Raw genomic sequence first — 21,501 nt, forward strand, 5'->3', positions numbered from 1 at the left:
AATCTTTTTGTAGGCAACAGATTTTTCTTGCTCACTTTTTCTTCATAAAATGATTCAAATTTTCGTTTATTAGTCAGCTTCTATGTTGCATTTAAACTCATGTTCATGTTGAATAAACCAGATAATGTGAGTATTTTAAAATCATTTTTATTGTCAACAAGGTTTCAGTTTGGCGTCGGGTGTACAGGTATTGATTGCTCTTTTCCAGTATGTCGGCTTTGTATGCGCCAACATCTCAATTTTGGCCTATACATATCACTAGCAATTGCTATAAGCTTAAACATTATCTTAGTTTTTGGTTTACCTGCATTTTTACACAAGTGTAATGAGTAATATCATAAAGTACTATAATTATCTCCAGCATCATCAAGTAAACTTATTAAATACTAGTTGAATGCCTGTTATAAGAGCCATATCCGTCCTTCCGTTTAGGCGTTAAGATTGGACCTCACAGGAATGCACCTCGCCTCACATTTGGATGCACGGATGTGAAACCAAGCACACTACCACTAAATCGTGCAGCCACCTTGCCACGGTTTAGAATAATCGTGCTTATAATCATTACAGTTGTGATCTCATGCAATCATGATCTTCGAGCATATTGTAGCAACTAATAGAAGATTTGTAAGTGTAATAAGTATGTCCACAAACATTCCATAGTATGGTAAGGTGCCCGCTTGGCATGGTGGTTAGCGCACCTGTCTGCAAAACCAGAGTGTTCAAGTTCAATACTTCTAAGTTGAAGTGTTTTTTATTCCTATAACTTTATCGCTATAACTGACAATGCAGACGGCAGACCAACATACCCTTAGATATATATATCTGAGTGTATGTAAAAATAAAACAATAAAATTGGTTTAAACTGAACTTAAACTTTCATCTTACTTAATCCCGCGAACAAACGAGCGGAAGCGAAGTATGAGAGTTTTTATGATAAATGCATGTGCACACAACTTACAAAAATTATTCATCAACAATGAGACGAACCCTTATCTCGAAATTTCATCAACAAATTTAACCATCGTTTTGTAGATTAGTTAAAGTATAATAACGATACAAAACACATATAACTAATCTACAAAACGATGGTTAAATTTGTTGATGAAATTTTGAGACAAGGGTTCGTCTCATTGTTGATGAATAATTTTCGTAAGTTGTGTGCACATGCATTTATCATAAAAAGTCTCATACTTCGCTTCCGCTCGTTTGTTCAACTACAGAACAATGACTACGTAGTACAGACTTTCTAAAAATATATATAAATATCACAACTTCTTGATATCGCTAACTATGACGTTTTTAAATGTAAACAAAATTGTGCATTGGTTTTATATTATTACTATATTAATAATATTGATTATTCTAATAATATCAGTGCATTTTACTTCTAATATTGGCCAATATTGCATTTCTCTTATTGCAGGAGAAGATATATAAACATATAATCTTTTCCTTTCATTATTGCTGTTTGTTGTATATAATAACACCCACACCCAGTACATTACAGCTACCATTGCAGTTATCCTATTGCACTGCAGTGCCATTTGACTGCTAATATTGCATTTCTCAACCATCAGTACCCTTTCTTTTTTCCAATATCACTTTGGTCGTGGGCTGTATGACAGTGGAATTTCTAGTTTTATATATATATGTATGTAGGTAAAAAACAAATAACTTTACAAAAGTGTTTTTGTCAATCTATCAAGCAATCAAGGCAATGTTTGCTATAGGTCCTATTATTCTTTTAAAGGTGGTTGATTATTCTTCTAAAGATTTTCCACCTAACATTTTATGGGCTTCACATACAGTCATACATCGACATGCGCGTGCCCTAACATGCGAGAAAATCATGATACGAGCAAGCAAATTTTTGACCAAGTTTCTGAGTGGAAATCTGAGAAAACTTTGAGATACAAGCGTAAGGCTCTTAGTTCTTCATGGGCTACTAAATAGCCAAGTATGCAAGAGGTCGCTTTCGAGAACAAAATGGCTCAGTATTTCTTGTAAAATCCGTTCGAAAAAAGTTTTAAAAGGGTCGACTAAGAGTTATAGTGAAAGTGAGGCAAAAAGCACCAAGCTGGAAATCAATCATAAAGAAAACAAAAACCAAATCAGAGTTAAGTTTTGTAAAATATTAAAAATTTTCTTTGAAAATCAACTTACACTATTTTTTGTAGATTTATTAAAAAGTATAGGTATTTTTTTATCACTTGCAATTGTTGTTGATGTTTGATGTGATATGGTTGCCAGGATCTTTCTAGATTAAAATCGATATAACTTGATCACCATAAAAATGCTATATCAAACCAATAATATCACAGTTACCATACAGTCATAAACTTAAAAAGTTACGTTTAGGTTTTTCCTATTCGAATTACCAAAGGGGTGAGTTTGGGACAATCCTGCAGCGGATTAGGCAATTTACATTGATTTTACAGTTTCTATTAAATAACATCCTTATAACCAACACTCTCAAAACAGATTGTTTAGGTTCTAAGAGTGTCTACTTTAGTCACTCTTACTGGACTTACATGTTTTAGTTTGACAACTTCTTGTATTCAACAGTCATATAAAATTATCACGTGCGAACTACATGTAACTTAGTGGAGTAGAGCGACTAGCAGTTTCACATAAAAAAGGCACTAGGGAGAAGACTCCAAGGAGAACACTCTTCAATGCTTGAGCTTATTCCAGTAAATAGTTTGATGTCCTTTAGTAAACAGGGTAGTGAGAGAAAACTATACCAGTTGCTACCTCACAATTAGTCTTTCTTTGATCTTTACTAATATACTCACAAGCTCTAACTTCAAAGGTTCTTCTGTAACATTGTTCTACACATGCGGTTAATTATCTCTCTCGCACCTGCTAATTCATGACAGGAGAGTGTTTACAGATTTGCTAGACACTCATCAAAATGAGATTGTTTGTCCAAAAATACTGATTTTTCTAAAATTAGGGAAATATCAATAAAAATGATGTTTGTTTGCGAAAAAATCATGATTTGAATCTCGATCTCAACAGTTAATAACATGAGACTGGGTGATAGTCGCACTTACATGTATGATTTTTTCAATCGTGAGTTGTAATATTTTGATAATTACATAAACTTATTAATTGCAATCTTTCATAAAAAATAAAGCATGTTCATTTTTCATAATTTATTTTATTAATACCTATAGGCTAGACATTAACATGTAATGAGATTTCATGCAGATCAGTTGATACAAATCCTGTAGTTACTTTATATATAATATATACTTTTAATGGATAAGTAGTCAGACCTACTGCTAACAGCACTCTATGCTCTGAAAAGTACGGAGTGTTATAAATAATTAGACTGTTGGAATAGGTTAATTGTACTTATCTTTTTCCAGCTTGATGTTTCCCATTGGAGTCACAACAGTTTTGTTTCGTACTTCTGCACTCTTCGGGTGACTGGTGGTGAATGTTACTCACCACCAAGTACTTTATGCGTTTATATATAAGTATATATTTTATATTATTTACTCATATTATTTATTCATAGATACTAGCTATGGAAAAATTTTTTCTGAGGCTGCTAACTCATTGGGCTTAAATATAAAAAAAAATTTAATATTTTGGCTTTCTTATTTTGTTACCATTATAACTATAATACATTGGCCTGTATATTTACTCCTTACATCTCACATTTTAACATATGAAAGAGCTATATCATTGCTGTGCAAGAAAAATCAGTATTTAAATGTCTCGGTATTGCCTAAATTCTTTCCTGTTTACATGATGTCACTAAAGGTGTTGATGATTGTTGTTTCAGAGATTTGAGTTTCTTTACAAAACTGTTTCCTCCTTTAACCATTTTTAATGAAGTTAGCTTTTTTTCGTTTGATGCATTGTCTGGACTGAATTTTGTTTCGCAACTCACTTATTTTTAGGCCCTATCAATGCAGTTCTGTTGTCAATGAAGTACAAGCATTATGTGAATAAGTTTTTTGTATGACCAACTACTGTATGTCCTCGTACATAGCCACACCTTTGAACTTTAAACCAAAACTTCTGTTTAAATGTTTGAGGTACAGCTTATACACAAAGTCTAAAAATTGTATCTGTAAACTTTTCGCGACGTTCGGGGTTAGTGTACCTTTTACAATGCTTAAATGCTAAAAATAATTTATTCAACAATAAGACGCTACGAAATATCCAATACTGATACTCGTGTACAGTACTAAGGTCATTAGTCTTGTCTCTTTTACACAACATCTCGAACACCTTACTACATTTGTCTGGTGGCTTTTTGTTGATGAAAAACTGAAGCCGCATTTCAGTTGGTAGTTTCTAAAGCTTAATTCATAACTTCAATTTAAATGAAAGGTCGTATTTTGTCCTTCTTGATGACATGGGTTACAAAATGTGCTCGCTGATTTGATACTTGTTTACAGTGGTTTGCTGAAGGTATAACACTTTCTCCAGATAGATGAGAACAATTATTGTTCGATTGCCACCTCGTCAGCCAATGCGTGCATGTCATGACAGATTAAGATAGTACACTTCGCGAATGACTCACAGGGCTAGATTAAAAGTAGGTGAATTGAATTAAGAAATGGCAAACGCTGCTTTTACACGCTGTTTATCTGTAACTCAAAACAAACTTCAAAGTTTGGGGTGTGGCCTATGCATGAGGATTTACAGTAGGTCACGTTATTCAAAAGCTATGTTTGCATTATAAAAAGTTCTGAAAACTTGAACCATGCAAAAGGCTGTTAGGTGATGACCAAATTAAAATGCATTGTTTGCCACAAGACTTTAATCAATGGACAGCTAGTGAAAGTTATCATAAATAATGTGCATTATGTACTTTTGAAATTTTTGGTCAGGGTAGAATGTTACTGTAATTTTAATTAATATGGTCATTGTGCAATTGTTAGATTGCAAATATACCGTAAACCTCTAATTGAACGCTACTTTTATTTGAATCGGTACCTCCATTGAACCGCCTATTTGCCATTCTTTGTTCTTTATGAGCATATAATTATCAGTAAAAAAATGTTCTCAAAATCGTACTAATAATGACTTGATTACATCAATAACAATTAATTCTTTCATTGTTTCTGTGCGTATTGATGTTCGTTTTCCAACTTCAAAGGTTTTTGTTTTTTTCGTTAAAACTTTGAAAGCCGCACCATAGAAATAATTATATGGTATATGAACGACTAGTTTCAGGCTAAAAGTTGTGCTTAGCGATGCTCCTTAAAGCTTATCATCGTACCAAATGCAAAGCGTAAAAGTTTTGCTCTGCTCAAAAAGTTGTTTGGACGCTAATATCGACTAATTTAGCAATGCAGAAGAAGAGTTGAGGTCAGAAAACCTTGTGGAAGATATTGAACCGCCAGAAAATGTTCATTCCATCAACAGCAACAATCACAACCCAACTGGCCAAGCAAATGATGCAAACCATTTTGATTCAATAATTTTTATTTCTGTGTGTATTATAAGTATAATTCGTTTATGTCACTTTTTTTTAATATATATATTTGTAGCATTTGATAGATTATTATTATACAGTATATACCTTATAAATTTGCAGATTTATAGCATATTATTTGACCGCTTCCCTTCGGTTATCTTAACATGGCTCACAATAGATCGCAACTCATAGCTCCTTTTTATTGCATATAAATAGCCAGTGTTGGCTGCAAACGGTAGCAAACATATCAATGAGTGCAATGGGCTTTTATGTGACATTAAATACAGTTATAAAATGATAATATACCTTCAAATTTAGAATGAAATAAAAAAATTGAATGCTCCAACAAATTGCAAAGTAGGGCCTAGCGCCATAGGCTATAATATCATCGCGGGTTAATTGTAAGCAAATCGATATCAACTGGTAGAAATATTTCTCAGCTTCCCAAAGCATATTTGTTTTGAGCTCCTGGACAAGTTAGCAGATGTATTGCATCCACAAAGGTTAATGTTGCTTCGTCCCAAGAAAAATGCAAAATATAAGCGACATTCGCTTCACCCTTAAAAGGGTTAAATTTACTTTTTCTAAATTCTGTTGAGTTATATGAAAAAAAAACAACGTCAGCCTCTATTTGAACGCCACTTCCATTTGACCGCCACTATGAGGGAAGGGTTGAGAATATGGCACCACGGCGTTAAAATAGAGGTTTTGTGATAATATATATATTCTTTATTAATTGTAGATTAATGCAGTTTTGTTGGTAAACATGTTTGTTCTTATTTATGCGAAATATTAATTTTGAAATTGTCCAGACACCAAAATAGTAGATAGAATTTCTGTCTTTGATGCTGCACTTGACTAACACTACAATTCAAATAAATAATGTTACATATACCTAAATTTCCTTATTATTTTGCTTGTGACAGAATAATTTAAGTTTATGTTTTAATTGTAGAACCGCAGGAAGATTCGTCCCTCTGAACTCTACATAGACTTTAAAACAGCAAGCACACTCTGCACTCAACTGTCTATTTCTGTACATCTTTCATCTATGTTCATGCTAAACTAGGATATTGTGTGTTGCTCTCTGTCTATCATGTCTGGAATTGCTCTCGGCCGACTTGCTGAGGAACGTAAGCAATGGAGAAAAGATCATCCATTTGTGAGTTCATGAAATTTGAGCTCATGATTTTTAAAACCTGACTAAAACCTGTTTTTACTTTTATCCCGAGATGTGTACACAACTACTGATATCTCATTCATTTACTTACCTTGTATGTACATTGATCTCTATCTTATAACTGCATACGAGGTTACATAGATTCTATGTGTATATATATGTATACATGTACATATATTGTATTTTCTTAGGGGTTTGTTGCCAGACCTACAAAAAACCCTGATGGCAGTCTGAACTTGATGAACTGGGAATGCGCAATACCTGGTAAACCCGGGGTACGTACCGTAAAATCTGTATTTGAACGCCACCTCTATTTCAGCGCCACATTGGAAGAAGAGTTGAAAAATAGAGCGCCACCCTTTAATTGAACGCCGCTTCTATATTAATGCCACTTCTCTTTGACATTCTTGATCTTTATGAACCCATAATTGCAAGTGATCAGTGGGACAGTGTTTACAAAACCGAACTAATAATGACTCAAATACATTGATCAATAACAATTATTTTGTTCGCTGTTTCTGTTCGTATCGAAGTCCGGTTTCAAACACAATCTTTGTAGTTTTTTTTGTTAAAACATCGGAAAACTAGAGTCGACTGGTCAGTATTTTTAAATAGCGGACACTTGTTGTTGGTGCGTTTATTGTAGATAAAATATCTATGATTGTAGGCCTATTGTTGCTATTGTGTCTATTGTACACCGTGTGTCTATTGTACATTGTAGGACTATTGTGTAATATGTGTCTATTGTAGATTGTGTGTCTATTGTAGATTGTGTGTCTATCGTATATTGTGTGTCTATCATAGAATGTGTCTATTGTATATTGTGTGTCTATCGTATATTGTGTGTCTATCATAGATTGTATGTCTATTGTAGATTCTTTGTTTATAGTATATTGTGTGTTTGTCATAGAATGCGTGTCTATTGTATATTGTGTATCTATTGTAGATTGTGTGTCCATTGTATATTGTGTCTCTATTGAAGATTGTGTGTCTATTGTATATTGTGTGTCTATTGTATATTGTGTGTCTATTGTAGATTGTGTGTCTATTGTATATTGTGTGTCTATTGTATATTGTGTGTCTATTGTAGATTGTGTGTCTATTGTATATTGTGTGTCTATTGTACATTGTGTGTCTATTTTAGATTGTGTGTCGGTTGTATATTGTGTGTCTATTGTAAATTGTGTGTCTATTTTATATTGTGTGTCTATTGTATATTGTGTGTCTATTGTATATTGTGAGTCTATTGTATATTGTGTGTCTATTGTACATTGTGTGTCTATTTTAGATTGTGTGTCGGTTGTATATTGTGTGTCTATTGTAGATTGTGTGTCTATTTTATATTGTGTGTCTATTGTATATTGTGTGTCTATTGTATATTGTGTGTTTATTGTATATTGTGTGTCTATTGTGGATTGTGTGTCTATTGTATATTGTGTGTCTATTGTATATTGTGTGTCTATTGTATATTGTGTGTCTATTGTATATTGTGTGTCTATTGTATATTGTGTGTCTATTGTATATTGTGTGTCTATTGTATATTGTGTGTCTGCTGTATATTGTGTGTCTGCTGTAGATTGACTGAAGTATAAAGCTAAACCAGTATTAGCTACCATGTAAAAATGATATTGTTATAACTTATTTATGCTGTAGACAATGTGGGAGAGCGGCTTGTACAAACTGAGAATGCTCTTCAAAGATGATTATCCTTCCTCTCCTCCAAAATGTAAGTGAAGAATATTTCATATAACAGTCAGGTCTGTAAATAGTTTATGATTGATTTTTCATGTTTTGCTGCTGTTACTACAAACAAGAAGCAGCTCTGCTTTGATGTCAGCTTGTTAAATTTTCAACAAAAGTTATACGAACCTGTAACTTTATTTCTTGCGCATTGCAAGTAAAGGAAGGTCATTTACTATTTCTAAATACAGAAGACACTCCTATAACGTAAACCTCATATAATGTAAATTCCACGCATCGTAAAAATTTCTGTAAACTTTCTTTGCATTGCGTGAGAGATTCCATGTGAGGTGAAGCGTCAAGTCACTGGAAGTTCACAAATTCGATTTGACTAGTGAAAGTTCCATAGTTAGCCTTAAAAATATTGTTTTCTTTTTTATTGCATTTCTGATAGAAAACGATGTATATAGCTATCTCTATTATATACAGGGTTAGTCAATAAGTTGTGGGATTTTAGTCATAATTTTCGTTCTATTTTATCTAGCAATTTAACCCTTTCACTGCCGTCCATGTGCAAATTGAGCTATCGGCTTACTGCCAGCCATTTTACCGAAAATTACCGATAGTACTTCATGATACGTATACGATACTGAATACTTTTTCAATTTCAAACTATATCTAGAATGTTTTTGTTAAATATTTTATTTTGCCCACATGTTAACAAACACTGCTACGCAAAAAATTCAATGTATCTATGCTTTGCGCATTGATAAAGCGATGTGAAACTACAATCGTTGCAGAACTAAAATGATCCTCTACAATGCTTCATATTCTTACAAAACTATTACATTCATCACCCTCAGAGAGAATGATGCTATTTAAATATCTGTGTATTCACGAAAATCTGAATCGGCTATAATGTCATCAACACAAGTAATTTGTTTTCTAACTCGGGAGGTACTAGCAAAACATACCCAAAACATGTTCATTTTTAAAATGGAATTTCTCAAACAGAAATTTTAAATTGAGTCGCTATATTAGGCTAATTTTATAGAGAAATCTTCGGACAACGCTGTCAATACCATGAAAGTCTTAAAGATCGTTGGTTATTTTGTCAACGAATAATAAAATGAAGTTACTACGCAATTGCTGGGCAAGTCGCAAAAATGTATTTAAGGCAGTCAACCATAGAAAACGCATAAATGTGTCTACGGCAGTGAAAGGGTTAACATACTCCAGAATGGGAGTTGTCATCACTTACCCAAAATTCAACATCTTAGCAATTTAACTTTTTCATATTATTTATATTCAAAATGGCCACCAAGTTGAAAAGATGCTCACTCATAGAGCAAGAAGCTGTTATAAGATTTTTAATAGCTGAAGATTTAAAACCAAAGTGTCAGAATAGAATGCAAGAACAGTATGGGGAAAGCTGTATGACACAAACAAGCTGCTATTACTGGGTTGATGAATTCAAGAATGGGCGAGAAGACCTTACTGGTTAAGCCAGAAAGTGGTAGACCAGTGGATGTTTCAACTGAGGTGGAAAATCTGATAGAAGACTCATTATAGATAATGTTGCTGAGACCAAGGACATGTCACACGGAACTGCGTGCAATATTGTCCATGAGAAGCTAGCCATTGACAAAGTCAGAGCATGCTACGTACCCAAGATGCTGACTGATGATTACAAAGCGCAGCATGTTATGGCTGTCAAAGAGTACATGAGAAGACAATCAATGGAGTGGAAGCATACAGACTCTCCTGTAAAAAAGAAGTTCAACTCCCAGAGGGTTACACGGAGGGTAGTGCGCAGGGTATTCTGGAATAGATAGGGCACTATAACCTTGGAATTCAAAAAACTCGGTAACACTTGTTAATTCTCAAAATTACTGTGAGCTCCTGGCTGCGGTGAAGCATGACATAAGGAACGAGAAAAGACGCCTCCACCCGAGAGGTGTCGTGTTCCACCAGGACAACGTTCGCCTACATACTGCTGCATGTACAATAGCCAAGATTGAGAAACTGGGCTTGGAGGTGCCAGTACAACCTCCTTTCAGTCCAGATCTGGCACCAAGCAATTTTAATCTTTTCGGACCTTTTAAGAGCCACATGAAAGACAAGCTCTTCTCTACTGATGCAGCCATCATTGAAGCAGTGCATAAATCGTTTAGAACCCAGCCGCCAGTGTTTTATTTTGCAGGAATTGAAAACCTCGTAGAAAGATAAAACAAAGGTATAAAAATGAAAAAAAAATTAGGCTATGTTGAAAAGTGAAAAAAATGAAACTCTATCTTATTGTAATAAAATGTTATGACAAAATTTTCACTACTTATTGACTGACCCTCATATACTAGTCCAATCGTAGTTTAGCGTGCCATGGTGTCAGTCTATGTGTCAGAGTACCTATCACAATAATTGTAGAGAAAAATAGTTCAGATATTCCAAAAATTTTTTGTGAATATTCTATTATCAAAATAGTGCGATTTCAGTACATGAGTTTTTGCTTTTCAATAGCTCGACATGTTCAAAAACATATAAAAATCTTCTATAGATTTTGGAATGTGTTTAATTTGTCTTTGAATGAATGATAAAAAACCAGCGACCGCAATACTAGGATCTGAAGGTTATGACTGCTTATGAATCAGACTTTGGAGCGTGCTCAAAATCAGAACCCTTTTCGGCTAAAGGAAGAGAACGAGAATTCATTGAGTCAAAGCTACGAGTTTGTGGAGGAAGTAGTGCGAAAGTTAGACCTTGGTCTCTATGAGCAACGATAATATAGAGCTTGCGTTGTCCTTTCTTCACTATTCATATTCGGAGTTGACTCATCCTGAAAGACTAAAATAACCTTGTATTTCCTTTTAGGTAAATTTGAGCCTCCTCTTTTCCATCCAAATGTATATCCTTCCGGCACTGTATGCCTGTCATTGTTAGATGAGGAAAAAGATTGGAGGCCAGCAATTACTATAAAACAGGTGCTGTTGTTTTTATATTATCTGGGTTGTTATCGCTCGAAATATTTAAAATATTCTGCAATGTTGATGTTACGTCAGACCCGCTATATTGTTGACACCCGGAGTAAATACAGCCAGTTAATATATTCATGTATAAAGTAAATATTTTAATTGAGCTATAAAATGGTAATTGGTTTGCTGTTTTATGTCTTACCGTCTAACTTGCCTGTGGCAATTTTGCCTTTCTTTGTGACGTAATATATAGACTGGGAATAGGCTCGATGGGATTTGATTTGCCCTTCCTTTTTGTCCTTTTGTGAAACTGGCTACCACAGGTTTCCATCGATGGCCTGGATTAGCGAGTTTAACAGGATAATTAAGCACGAAGAGCGGCTGCGACCAGTATATTACGCGTCAGTTGCCTACACTCTCCTCATCGACAACAAATTCGCAGTGATGATTCTGTTGTGAACTACTGATGGCTGCAATTCTTTAAAAAAATGTTTGAAACATATATTGCTTGAGGTGCCAACTGGTATTCTAGTGGGTTTTATTGTGTTTCCTGTCGATGGAAGAATCGTAACAGCGATCATCAATGTGGCTATATTTTGATAAACTTGAGATTTTTAGTCTGAGGTTTACTATGGTCACCATAAAACGTTCCTTTGAGTTGTGTTGAGTTCTTTTGGTCGTTTAACATTTGTTGTGCGCTCTTGCGTTATCTATTACTTTCATAGATTTGCCAATTTCTATTTCATTTATGTATCATGGATTATAATTTGATCGAGTGGCTCTTGTATCAGGCATGTGCTCAGACACCATTAAACATTTTTAATAGATTCATCTTATGTCAATTATGTATTTGTGTTTAGTTAAAAATCCTACATTATTCAATAAATGGATAGATTCAAGGGTTTCATATAGAAATGTACATGCACATATATGTAGTGATCACATATAGTGAGTTATCTGCTCTATAAGGAGGCTTACTCTAAGATATACAATATATTTCTGTATTAATTTTAGATCATGTGCCTAAAGGCACGAATAAAATGTTTGAGTTTGTCATTTTTATCTGATAGAAAACTTAACTGATTGTAGTAGCACATATCGACGCCTAGCTTATTGAAGCTGTTAAGATTGCTTAATTTGTTTCACGACCAGTTTTCCGTCAAACTTGTTTAGTAATAAACCTTGAGTTTTACCAGCAGATGTAGATAAGATTGCCAACAATTCAAATCACTGAAGCAACCAGATTCTTGGTCTTCACTCTAAAAGGTTATTTCTAAAAAATCTTTAGGATCATCAGTACAAATCTAAAATTAATGTAAAAATTAATGTTTAGCTAACGTTTCGTGTCTGACTTCTTTGAAGTAACTAAATTTTTGGCTACCATAAAAAAAACAAAGTACGGTTGGTTAAGACTGATCATTGCTCCGAATATAAATATTTGCTTGGTCTCCGCAGAAAATTAATCAATTCTAAATCATTCAAAAACCAGATCTCTACTGCGATATCCAAGAATATCATGCTAACGGCTTTAGGCACCTTTCTGAGATAAGTACACAATATATAAAACTTTTAACCATCCATTGTGATGTGATAGTTTTTGTGGCTGAGAAAGTATTTTTTGTATTTCTGAGTATATTTTGGGTTTTTAATATTTTTTGGGCTACTACATAGCAGCTTGCCTTACAGTATATACCAGGGGTAGGGAACCTATGGCTCTCGAGCCATTTGTGGCTCTTTTGATGATTGCATCTGGCTCTTTAATAAACCAGTGAAAAGATAATCCATAATTTGGCTGTTAATTTAATTAACATAATAATACAAATAATGCTGAAATTGCAGTAACAATATACAAAATAAAAAATAACGTCCATTTAATAGAAATATGTTTTCATTTGCAACCTTTTCATGTGGCGTGCACAGCAAGGATTTTCATTGCTTTTTGCACTCCTCTCTGTGCAGGCCGCACAGAGACCGCACGAGTCATTTTTAGATCAAAAAGTAAACCCTTCAAACCAAAATATGACTAAAAAAATTGTTCTTTGAACATTTTTGTTCAAAATTAATCCAATTTTTTATAATCTAAAATTGCTCAAACATACTAAGTTTGTTGGTCTTTCTTTTCAATTTTATGTTTTCGAGGTTCAAACTATACATATGGTTCCCCTAGAATTAAATTTTGAAACATGTGGGTTTTTGGCTCTCTCAGTCAAAAAGGTTCCTGACCCCTGATATATACCTTTACATCGGCCTACATTGTATACCTTTACAGTAAACACCTTAAAATATATACCTTTGCAGTATATACCTTTACTGCATATACCTTTACTGTATATACCTTTGTAGTATATACCTTTGCTGTATATACCTTTGCAGTATATACCTTTCTAGTACATATATACTTTTGCCGTTATGCACTTTGCTTTGACGCGTAGTTCTGGCGTTTATTCAACAGATTTTGCTCGGTATTCAAGATTTACTCAACAATCCGAATGCTAAGGACCCAGCTCAAGCAGAGGCATATACTATATTTGTGTAAGTCTAGACTCTCATTTGGTTTCCTCTTGGCTACAATAGACTCTCCTGCAACATAAATAATCCGTTCCGAGCATGTTTACGTTATAGGGAATTTCACGGTGTACGAACAGTAACATTCATGTAAATTGCTTATTCGATTCCAAGATTGTCCAAAACTCTCCCCTTTAGCCCTTCAAATAAGAAAAAAACTAAACATTAATTCATTTAATGACTGCACAGTAACCGTGATATTATTACTATCACGGTTACTTAATGACTGCACAGTAACCGTGATATTATTACTATCACGGTTACTTAATGACTGCACAGTAACCGTGATATTATTACTATCACGGTTACTTAATGACTGCACAGTAACCGTGATATTATTACTATCACGGTTACTTAATGACTGCACAGTAACCGTGATATTATTACTATCACGGTTACTTAATGACTGCACAGTAACCGTGATATTATTACTATCGCGGTTACTTATCAGATATCATTGGTTATTCCCTTTTTTTCTTATCACTTTCACTTTGTTTAGGGTCCATGATTGCAGCAATTTTATGTGAAGTTAAGGAGCACACAACTTCAACAAGTTAACGAGCAAAACGCTGAACTCAGCAACACAAGCATCACAACCTTCACCGCAAAATCAATAACGCATCGCAACAAAAAACTCTTCTATTCGCCATATTGAATTCTTACGAGCCCCCTTAGTAATTTTACCATGAACTGATGTCATAAATCAGATACAAAGCGCTATGACTTTTCATACATTTCTATCACTATTTGTAAAAATAGATACTTATGCGATATTTCATATTTGAGGTCATGATGGCTGTACTTACCTGACGGACTAGGTAACATAGCAAATGAATGCGTTTCGTTTTGGTAGTAACTTTTAAGCATGCATGAAAATATATACATCTGTTGCGCTAGATGGCTGCTTTGGCTATAACTCTCGTCACATTCAACAAAGCAGCAGTTGAAGGTCGTTTAAATGTTACCTCTTCATATTTATTGTAGGCAAAACCGTAAAGAGTACGAGAGGCGGGTGGCAGAGCAAGCAAAGCAATTTCGTGATCCTAACCTTTAAATCCAAATGCGGGTTGTGCGTCTCATACCTTCATCCGCTAGTCTTTTCACCCATCTCATGCACGCCTGCCTTGCAAGATGTGCTTCCTATCTCTCACTAGGCCTGTGCTAATGCTCCTTCTAAGCTTGCATTGTACATCCATATCCATAAGTTCATTCTGTATATATGTATCCTAAATATGTAGGAGCTAGTCAATTCTCTGGCATTTCTTGTGGGAATAGGACTAGATTTGTTAAATTAATACAAGCTTTTAGCTGTTGCAGTTTCCTTGAGAAGGCAGTAGTCAAGAATTGTTTCGCGTTGTAAGGGCTGCATAAATGTTTACTCTTTGAGCTTGCGGTACAAGTATTGTTACTAATAAATACATTATAAGCTTTCTTTAGTATTTAATATTGTCTCCTGTTTGTTTTTACAACTTCTATCAGTGAACTGAGATGCACTGCGATGTTAATGTGTCATCCATTTGTTAGGTAATAGTGAAATGCACTCGTTAAACCAATAACCCGAAGAATCAATTAAATGCATGAAGAACTAGCCAAGCTGTCAATATCACCTTCACAGTGCTGCCGGTGGTCGGTGTATGGACAATCGACTAGTCCTAGCCTCTGGCTCGTGGCCCGCTATTAACATCAAGTTATCACAGAGAAGATTTTATCAAGTATCCTCTGCTACATGCGTGTGTACAAGTTAGCAGGCCTCTGCCCGTTACACTCATTGGTAGAATCTTACATGACAAGGCATAGAGCTACAACAACTATGAGGCATAGAGTTGCAACTACTATGAGGCGTAGAGCTACAACTACTATAAGGCATAGAGTTACAACTACTATAAGACATAGAGTTACAACTACTATGAGGCATAGAGTTACAACTACTATGAGGCATAGAGCTACAACTACTATGAGGCATAGAGTTACAACTACTATGAGGCATAGAGTTACAACTACTATAAGACAGAGTTACAACTACTATGAGGCATAGAGCTAAATTAAATAGCGTGCAGCTGCCAAAAAGTACTGCTTAACCCAAGAGCTAAAACACCACTATTTTCTTTCATTAATGATCAGTGCATCCACTTCAGAGTTATCCAGAGCAAACTAGCAATGATTTCTGTTCAGATAAAACAACTATACAGTGCTCGATTATATGGAGAAATGGAAGTCTACACTCGTGTAGGGCCTACATGCTGTTTTGTCAGAGAGCTCGTCAGTATGCTAGTGTACATATTATGTTATGCTGCAGTGGACAATTTTGTGCGTTGTTTCGTAAACAGGTGCCGATGTGGCATTCTAATTGTTGCGTCAGCACCTGGTCACAAAAAGTTAACAAATGATAAAGTAGCATCTTAATAAATTCAATTAGATGCTATAAGCATTCACTCTCATCCTGTCAAGTCAGTAATCCGATTTCACTTCCTTGTCATGCTGGAAGAACTATTATGCAGAGTGTGTTGCTCAATATTATTTTGCGAGTTTGTATTAAGATGTGAGCCAATCAAAATTGAATGACTTCATTTGGTATCATTTCCAAAAACTAGGGATGTTCAACCAGACAAAAAGAGTCTGGTTGAACAATTTGTGATAATGTATTTGATTGGATGACATTTCTGATGCATAAACTCTACATGGAAATATGATAGTGCTAAGAGAAATTATTGCGAAACTAATGAATATCATTGGTTAAAATTATATGTTCAATGTGAAACCAGTGATAATGAAAGTTTGTATTAAAGTGAAGAGGGGAAAAATAGTAGAAATTGTAAACCCAACTAATTGTTATCAGAGAGAAGAGGATGTTAGCAGCGCTATGGAACAGTTTGAGTGTATACCCTCTCGTCTAGTGTACAAACTGTTGCTACCAGGTCTGCTCGAGAACGAACCAGGTTAACTGATGCCTTGCAAAAGTTGCTCCTGAAAAACTCCTGGCTGCCACAGCCATCTGGCATTCGCACCATATCAGTCAAACTATTAATGGGCTGATCCTGAGAAACAAAAAATGGTACAAGATATTGCCCTTTAGTTTATAGGGCAGTTTAGTAATTGATCTGTTATTTTTCCCAATCGTGACCTTTAAGGACAGAGTGCTGCTAGGCAAAAGAAATATTCAAATGAGGCTACGTTATTGCTCTAACAAATAAATTAAGACTTACTGACCCACAAGCCTAACCTACATGACAAGAATAGCTCAGTCAGTTACCTGTCTTGTCAAGATATAACAGCTCACTGTGTTTGAAGAACTAATATAAAGAGGTTGTAAGGTTGATATCCATTATTGGTAAAGTAAGATCATATGTTCCTAGATCAAGTTCTCAAAACAAGATGTCTTCCCACCCATAATGCATCTCGCTCCTCATTTTACCTTTTCATGCGGTAAAAAAATAGTCATTGTGAATGTTCCTCTTCCAACAACTTGCTTGACCATGTAGACATTCACAAAAATGATCACTACGCTATCAACTGTAGCATCAAGATAAATAATTACAAATTAGAAGTATGTAGAGTGTTTCTTATGGATGTATGCATGCTTCGCTCTTGTTCATAATAACAGATATGGTGATGCTGGACACGCCGGTTTGTTACATTCACAGAATGGTCATGCCTTGTTCTATTTCTTACACTTCAAATTGAATTTAATGTAATAATTCTCAGCAAGACCAATAGTTACAACCATCTAGTATCCCAACATCAGTGGAAGGCAAATAATGTTCATCTGTAATGTTGAGCATATAACAAAGCCATGAACACATGCCAAAGCGCATTGCTTATTTGTAGATGTGGATATCTTGTATGATGCAATCACAAAGGATATATATCATTATTTAAAGTCAAGCGCCTGTCAATGTCTAATTATAATGCAAGTTATGATGAAAGGATAGCAGTGTGCAATTGTACCTGGAGATTGGAGTAATATCTGCTGCATGGCTTTACAATAAGTGGGGGACTACTGGCTAAAGCACAATACTGATGGACAAAGCTAAACAGGGGTCACTATGAAACAAGGTTGCAGTTGAAATCGTCATTTGTATGATCATCAAAGGATGTGTTAGTGTTTTTGAACTTTTTATGCATACCCTAATGATGAAATATCAGAAACTACCGTTTGAAGAATTGGGTATGTGATGAGCAGTTATTTAATTCTAAGCCTGTCCATAAACGTGGAGTTATCCTCTACATGTCATTTTCCATGATATCTGACCAACATACTAATTACGCTATTGAAGTCTGTTGAGACATTTTTACACACATACTGAATATGTTTGTTACAAAGCAAGCTTTTGGTGGTTGTAGATTACAACTATGAACATACTTTCAAAGATCCCGAACCACAGGTTTTTAATGGTGCCATGTGTGTGTTTTTTGACTGTCAGCCAACTCCTGATCCAGTAATCACTAAACCTTTTGTATTCCAATAAAGGGACAAACTACATGTACTATAATTTACTTCACATTGTGGATGAACAATTGAAACTCCTCAGATGGCAGAAACTACTCCCCCTTAGACAGGGCTTGATAAGGTTTGTACATTTCACTGAGCCAAGGCTGGAGTACTAATTATTGAACATAACAGCATTAAACATGATTCAAATGCTGAGTGTTTAAAAAAAAGCTGTCTAGAGTTTAGGATATCTTGAGGAATCAGGTCAGAAGAATCGGCAGCGGAATAGAGAGGTAAAGACGAGAGTGCGTTGGAAGAGGCAAGAAATATATCAGGCCAGCTCAGAAGTGCTGCCTCTGGCTTTTTACTTATGTTCTGCGTCTTACCCGCTCCTGTTGCTGTCACCTCGAAATCAAACCAATAATATTTCAAACTACACAAAATTTAATATTACTTTTTGATATCGTTGTGATGCTATATAATGCATATAGAACTTATACGTCTCCCTAATCCCTACTCTGTATTTTCCCGTGATGCTATATAATGCATATAAAACTTATACTTCTCCCTAATCCCTACTCTCTATTTTCCCGTGATGCTATATAATGCATATAAAACTTATACTTCTCCCTGATCCCTACTCTCTATTTTCTCGTGATGCTATATAATGCATATAAAACTTATACTTCTCCCTAATCCCTACTCTCTATTTTCCCGTGATGCTATATAATGCATATAGAACTTATACTTCTCCCTAATCCTTACTCTCTATTTTCCCGTGATGCTATATAATGCATATAGAACTTATACTTCTCCCTAATCCCTACTCTCTATTTTCCTGTGATGCTATATAATGCATATAGAACTTATACTTCTCCCTAATCCCTAATCTCTATTTTCCTGTGATGCTATATAATGCATATAAAACTTATACTTCTCCCTAATCCCTACTCTCTATTTTCCTGTGATGCTATATAATGCATATAAAACTTATACTTCTCCCTAATCCCTACTCTCTATTTTCCTGTGATGCTATATAATGCATATAAAACTTATACTTCTCCCTAATCCCTACTCTCTATTTTCCTGTGATGCTATATAATGCATATAAAACTTATACTTCTCCCTAATCCCTACTCTCTATTTTCCTGTGATGCTATATAATGCATATAGAACTTATACTTCTCCCTAATCCCTACTCTCTATTTTCCTGTGATGCTATATAATGCATATAGAACTTATACTTCTCCCTAATCCCTAATCTCTATTTTCCTGTGATGCTATATAATGCATATAAAACTTATACTTCTCCCTAATCCCTACTCTCTATTTTCCTGTGATGCTATATAATGCATATAAAACTTATACTTCTCCCTAATCCCTACTCTCTATTTTCCTGTGATGCTATATAATGCATATAAAACTTATACTTCTCCCTAATCCCTACTCTCTATTTTCCTGTGATGCTATATAATGCATATAAAACTTATACTTCTCCCTAATCCCTACTCTCTATTTTCCTGTGATGCTATATAATGCATATAGAACTTATACTTCTCCCTAATCCCTACTCTCTATTTTCCTGTGATGCTATATAATGCATATAGAACTTATACTTCTCCCTAATCCCTACTCTCTATTTTCCTGTGATGCTATATAATGCATATAGAACTTATACTTCTCCCTAATCCCTACTCTGTATTTTCCCGTGATGCTATATAATGCATATAAAACTTATACTTCTCCCTAATCCCTACTCTCTATTTTCCCGTGATGCTATATAATGCATATAGAACTTATACTTCTCCCTAATCCCTACTCTCTATTTTCCTGTGATGCTATATAATGCATATAAAACTTATACTTCTCCCTAATCCCTACTCTCTATTTTCCTGTGATGCTATATAATGCATATAAAACTTATACTTCTCCCTAATCCCTACTCTCTATTTTCCTGTGATGCTATATAATGCATATAGAACTTATACTTCTCCCTAATACCTACTCTCTATTTTCTCGTGATGCTATATAATGCATATAGAACTTATACTTCTCCCTAATCCCTACTCTCTATTTTCCTGTGATGCTATATAATGCATATAAAACTTATACTTCTCCCTAATTCCTACTCTCTATTTTCCTGTGATGCTATATAATGCATATAAAACTTATACTTCTCCCTAATCCCTACTCTCTATTTTCCTGTGATGCTATATAATGCATATAAAACTTATACTTCTCCCTAATCCCTACTCTCTATTTTCCTGTGATGCTATATAATGCATATAGAACTTATACTTCTCCCTAATCCCTACTCTCTATTTTCCTGTGATGCTATATAATGCATATAGAACTTATACTTCTCCCTAATCCCTACTCTCTATTTTCCTGTGATGCTATATAATGCATATAGAACTTATACTTCTCCCTAATCCCTACTCTGTATTTTCCCGTGATGCTATATAATGCATATAAAACTTATACTTCTCCCTAATCCCTACTCTCTATTTTCCCGTGATGCTATATAATGCATATAGAACTTATACTTCTCCCTAATCCCTACTCTCTATTTTCCTGTGATGCTATATAATGCATATAAAACTTATACTTCTCCCTAATCCCTACTCTCTATTTTCCTGTGATGCTATATAATGCATATAAAACTTATACTTCTCCCTAATCCCTACTCTCTATTTTCCCGTGATGCTATATAATGCATATAGAACTTATACTTCTCCCTAATACCTACTCTCTATTTTCTCGTGATGCTATATAATGCATATAGAACTTATACTTCTCCCTAATCCCTACTCTCTATTTTCCTGTGATGCTATATAATGCATATAAAACTTATACTTCTCCCTAATCCCTACTCTCTATTTTCCCCTGATGCTATATAATGCATATAAAACTTATACTTCTCCCTAATCCCTACTCTCTATTTTCCCCTGATGCTATATAATGCATATAGAACTTATACTTCTCCCTAATCCCTACTCTCTATTTTCGGATCGGTCTAATTTTCTTTTCTCTTTTAGTGACTCTAATCCTATCATAGTTACTAAATAACGCCATGCTTCTAACCTTTTGTTTTAGTGAGTATGGCCATATCACGGAACCTTTCTTAATTGCTGAATTGCATCAGTTGAATATTTAGGATAGATGCTAATACAAGCACAATTTATGCACAGAATCAAGTATTGGTCAAAAACTGCATTTCCAACAATCCTCTTTT

At 34.7% G+C, this 21,501-nt stretch overlaps 1 protein-coding gene across 2 annotated transcripts; it reads left to right on the top strand.

Annotated features, from left to right (window-relative positions):
* Positions 1 to 4,425: 4,425 nt before the first annotated feature.
* Positions 4,426 to 15,268, top strand: LOC137393780 (SUMO-conjugating enzyme UBC9-B-like). Of its 2 annotated transcripts, XM_068080481.1 has the most exons (7): positions 4,426 to 4,558; positions 6,399 to 6,605; positions 6,815 to 6,898; positions 8,277 to 8,349; positions 11,172 to 11,281; positions 13,725 to 13,804; positions 14,822 to 15,268. In XM_068080481.1, the coding sequence occupies exons 2-7, from the start codon at positions 6,540 to 6,542 to the stop codon at positions 14,889 to 14,891; spliced, it is 483 nt and encodes a 160-aa protein (XP_067936582.1). In that variant the 5' UTR covers positions 4,426 to 4,558; positions 6,399 to 6,539; the 3' UTR covers positions 14,892 to 15,268. The 2 variants fall into 2 exon arrangements, with proteins under 2 accessions (XP_067936582.1, XP_067936575.1); XM_068080474.1 differs by lacking the exon at positions 4,426 to 4,558 and having other exon boundaries at positions 6,369 to 6,605.
* Positions 15,269 to 21,501: the final 6,233 nt, after the last annotated feature.

The sequence above is a fragment of the Watersipora subatra genome, chromosome 1, assembly GCF_963576615.1.
Source record: "Watersipora subatra chromosome 1, tzWatSuba1.1, whole genome shotgun sequence".
In the NCBI taxonomy this organism is placed as follows: Eukaryota; Metazoa; Bryozoa; class Gymnolaemata; order Cheilostomatida; family Watersiporidae; genus Watersipora; species Watersipora subatra.

Excerpts from the sequence above, each read along its gene's own strand:
- LOC137393780 (XM_068080481.1), top strand. The coding sequence starts at position 6,540 with ATGTCTGGAATTGCTCTCGGCCGACTTGCTGAGGAACGTAAGCAATGG. Across the intron at positions 6,899-8,276 it reads CAATACCTGGTAAACCCGGG|ACAATGTGGGAGAGCGGCTT; the intron begins GTACGTACCGTA and ends TTTATGCTGTAG. Across the intron at positions 13,805-14,821 it reads GAGGCATATACTATATTTGT|GCAAAACCGTAAAGAGTACG; the intron begins GTAAGTCTAGAC and ends TATTTATTGTAG.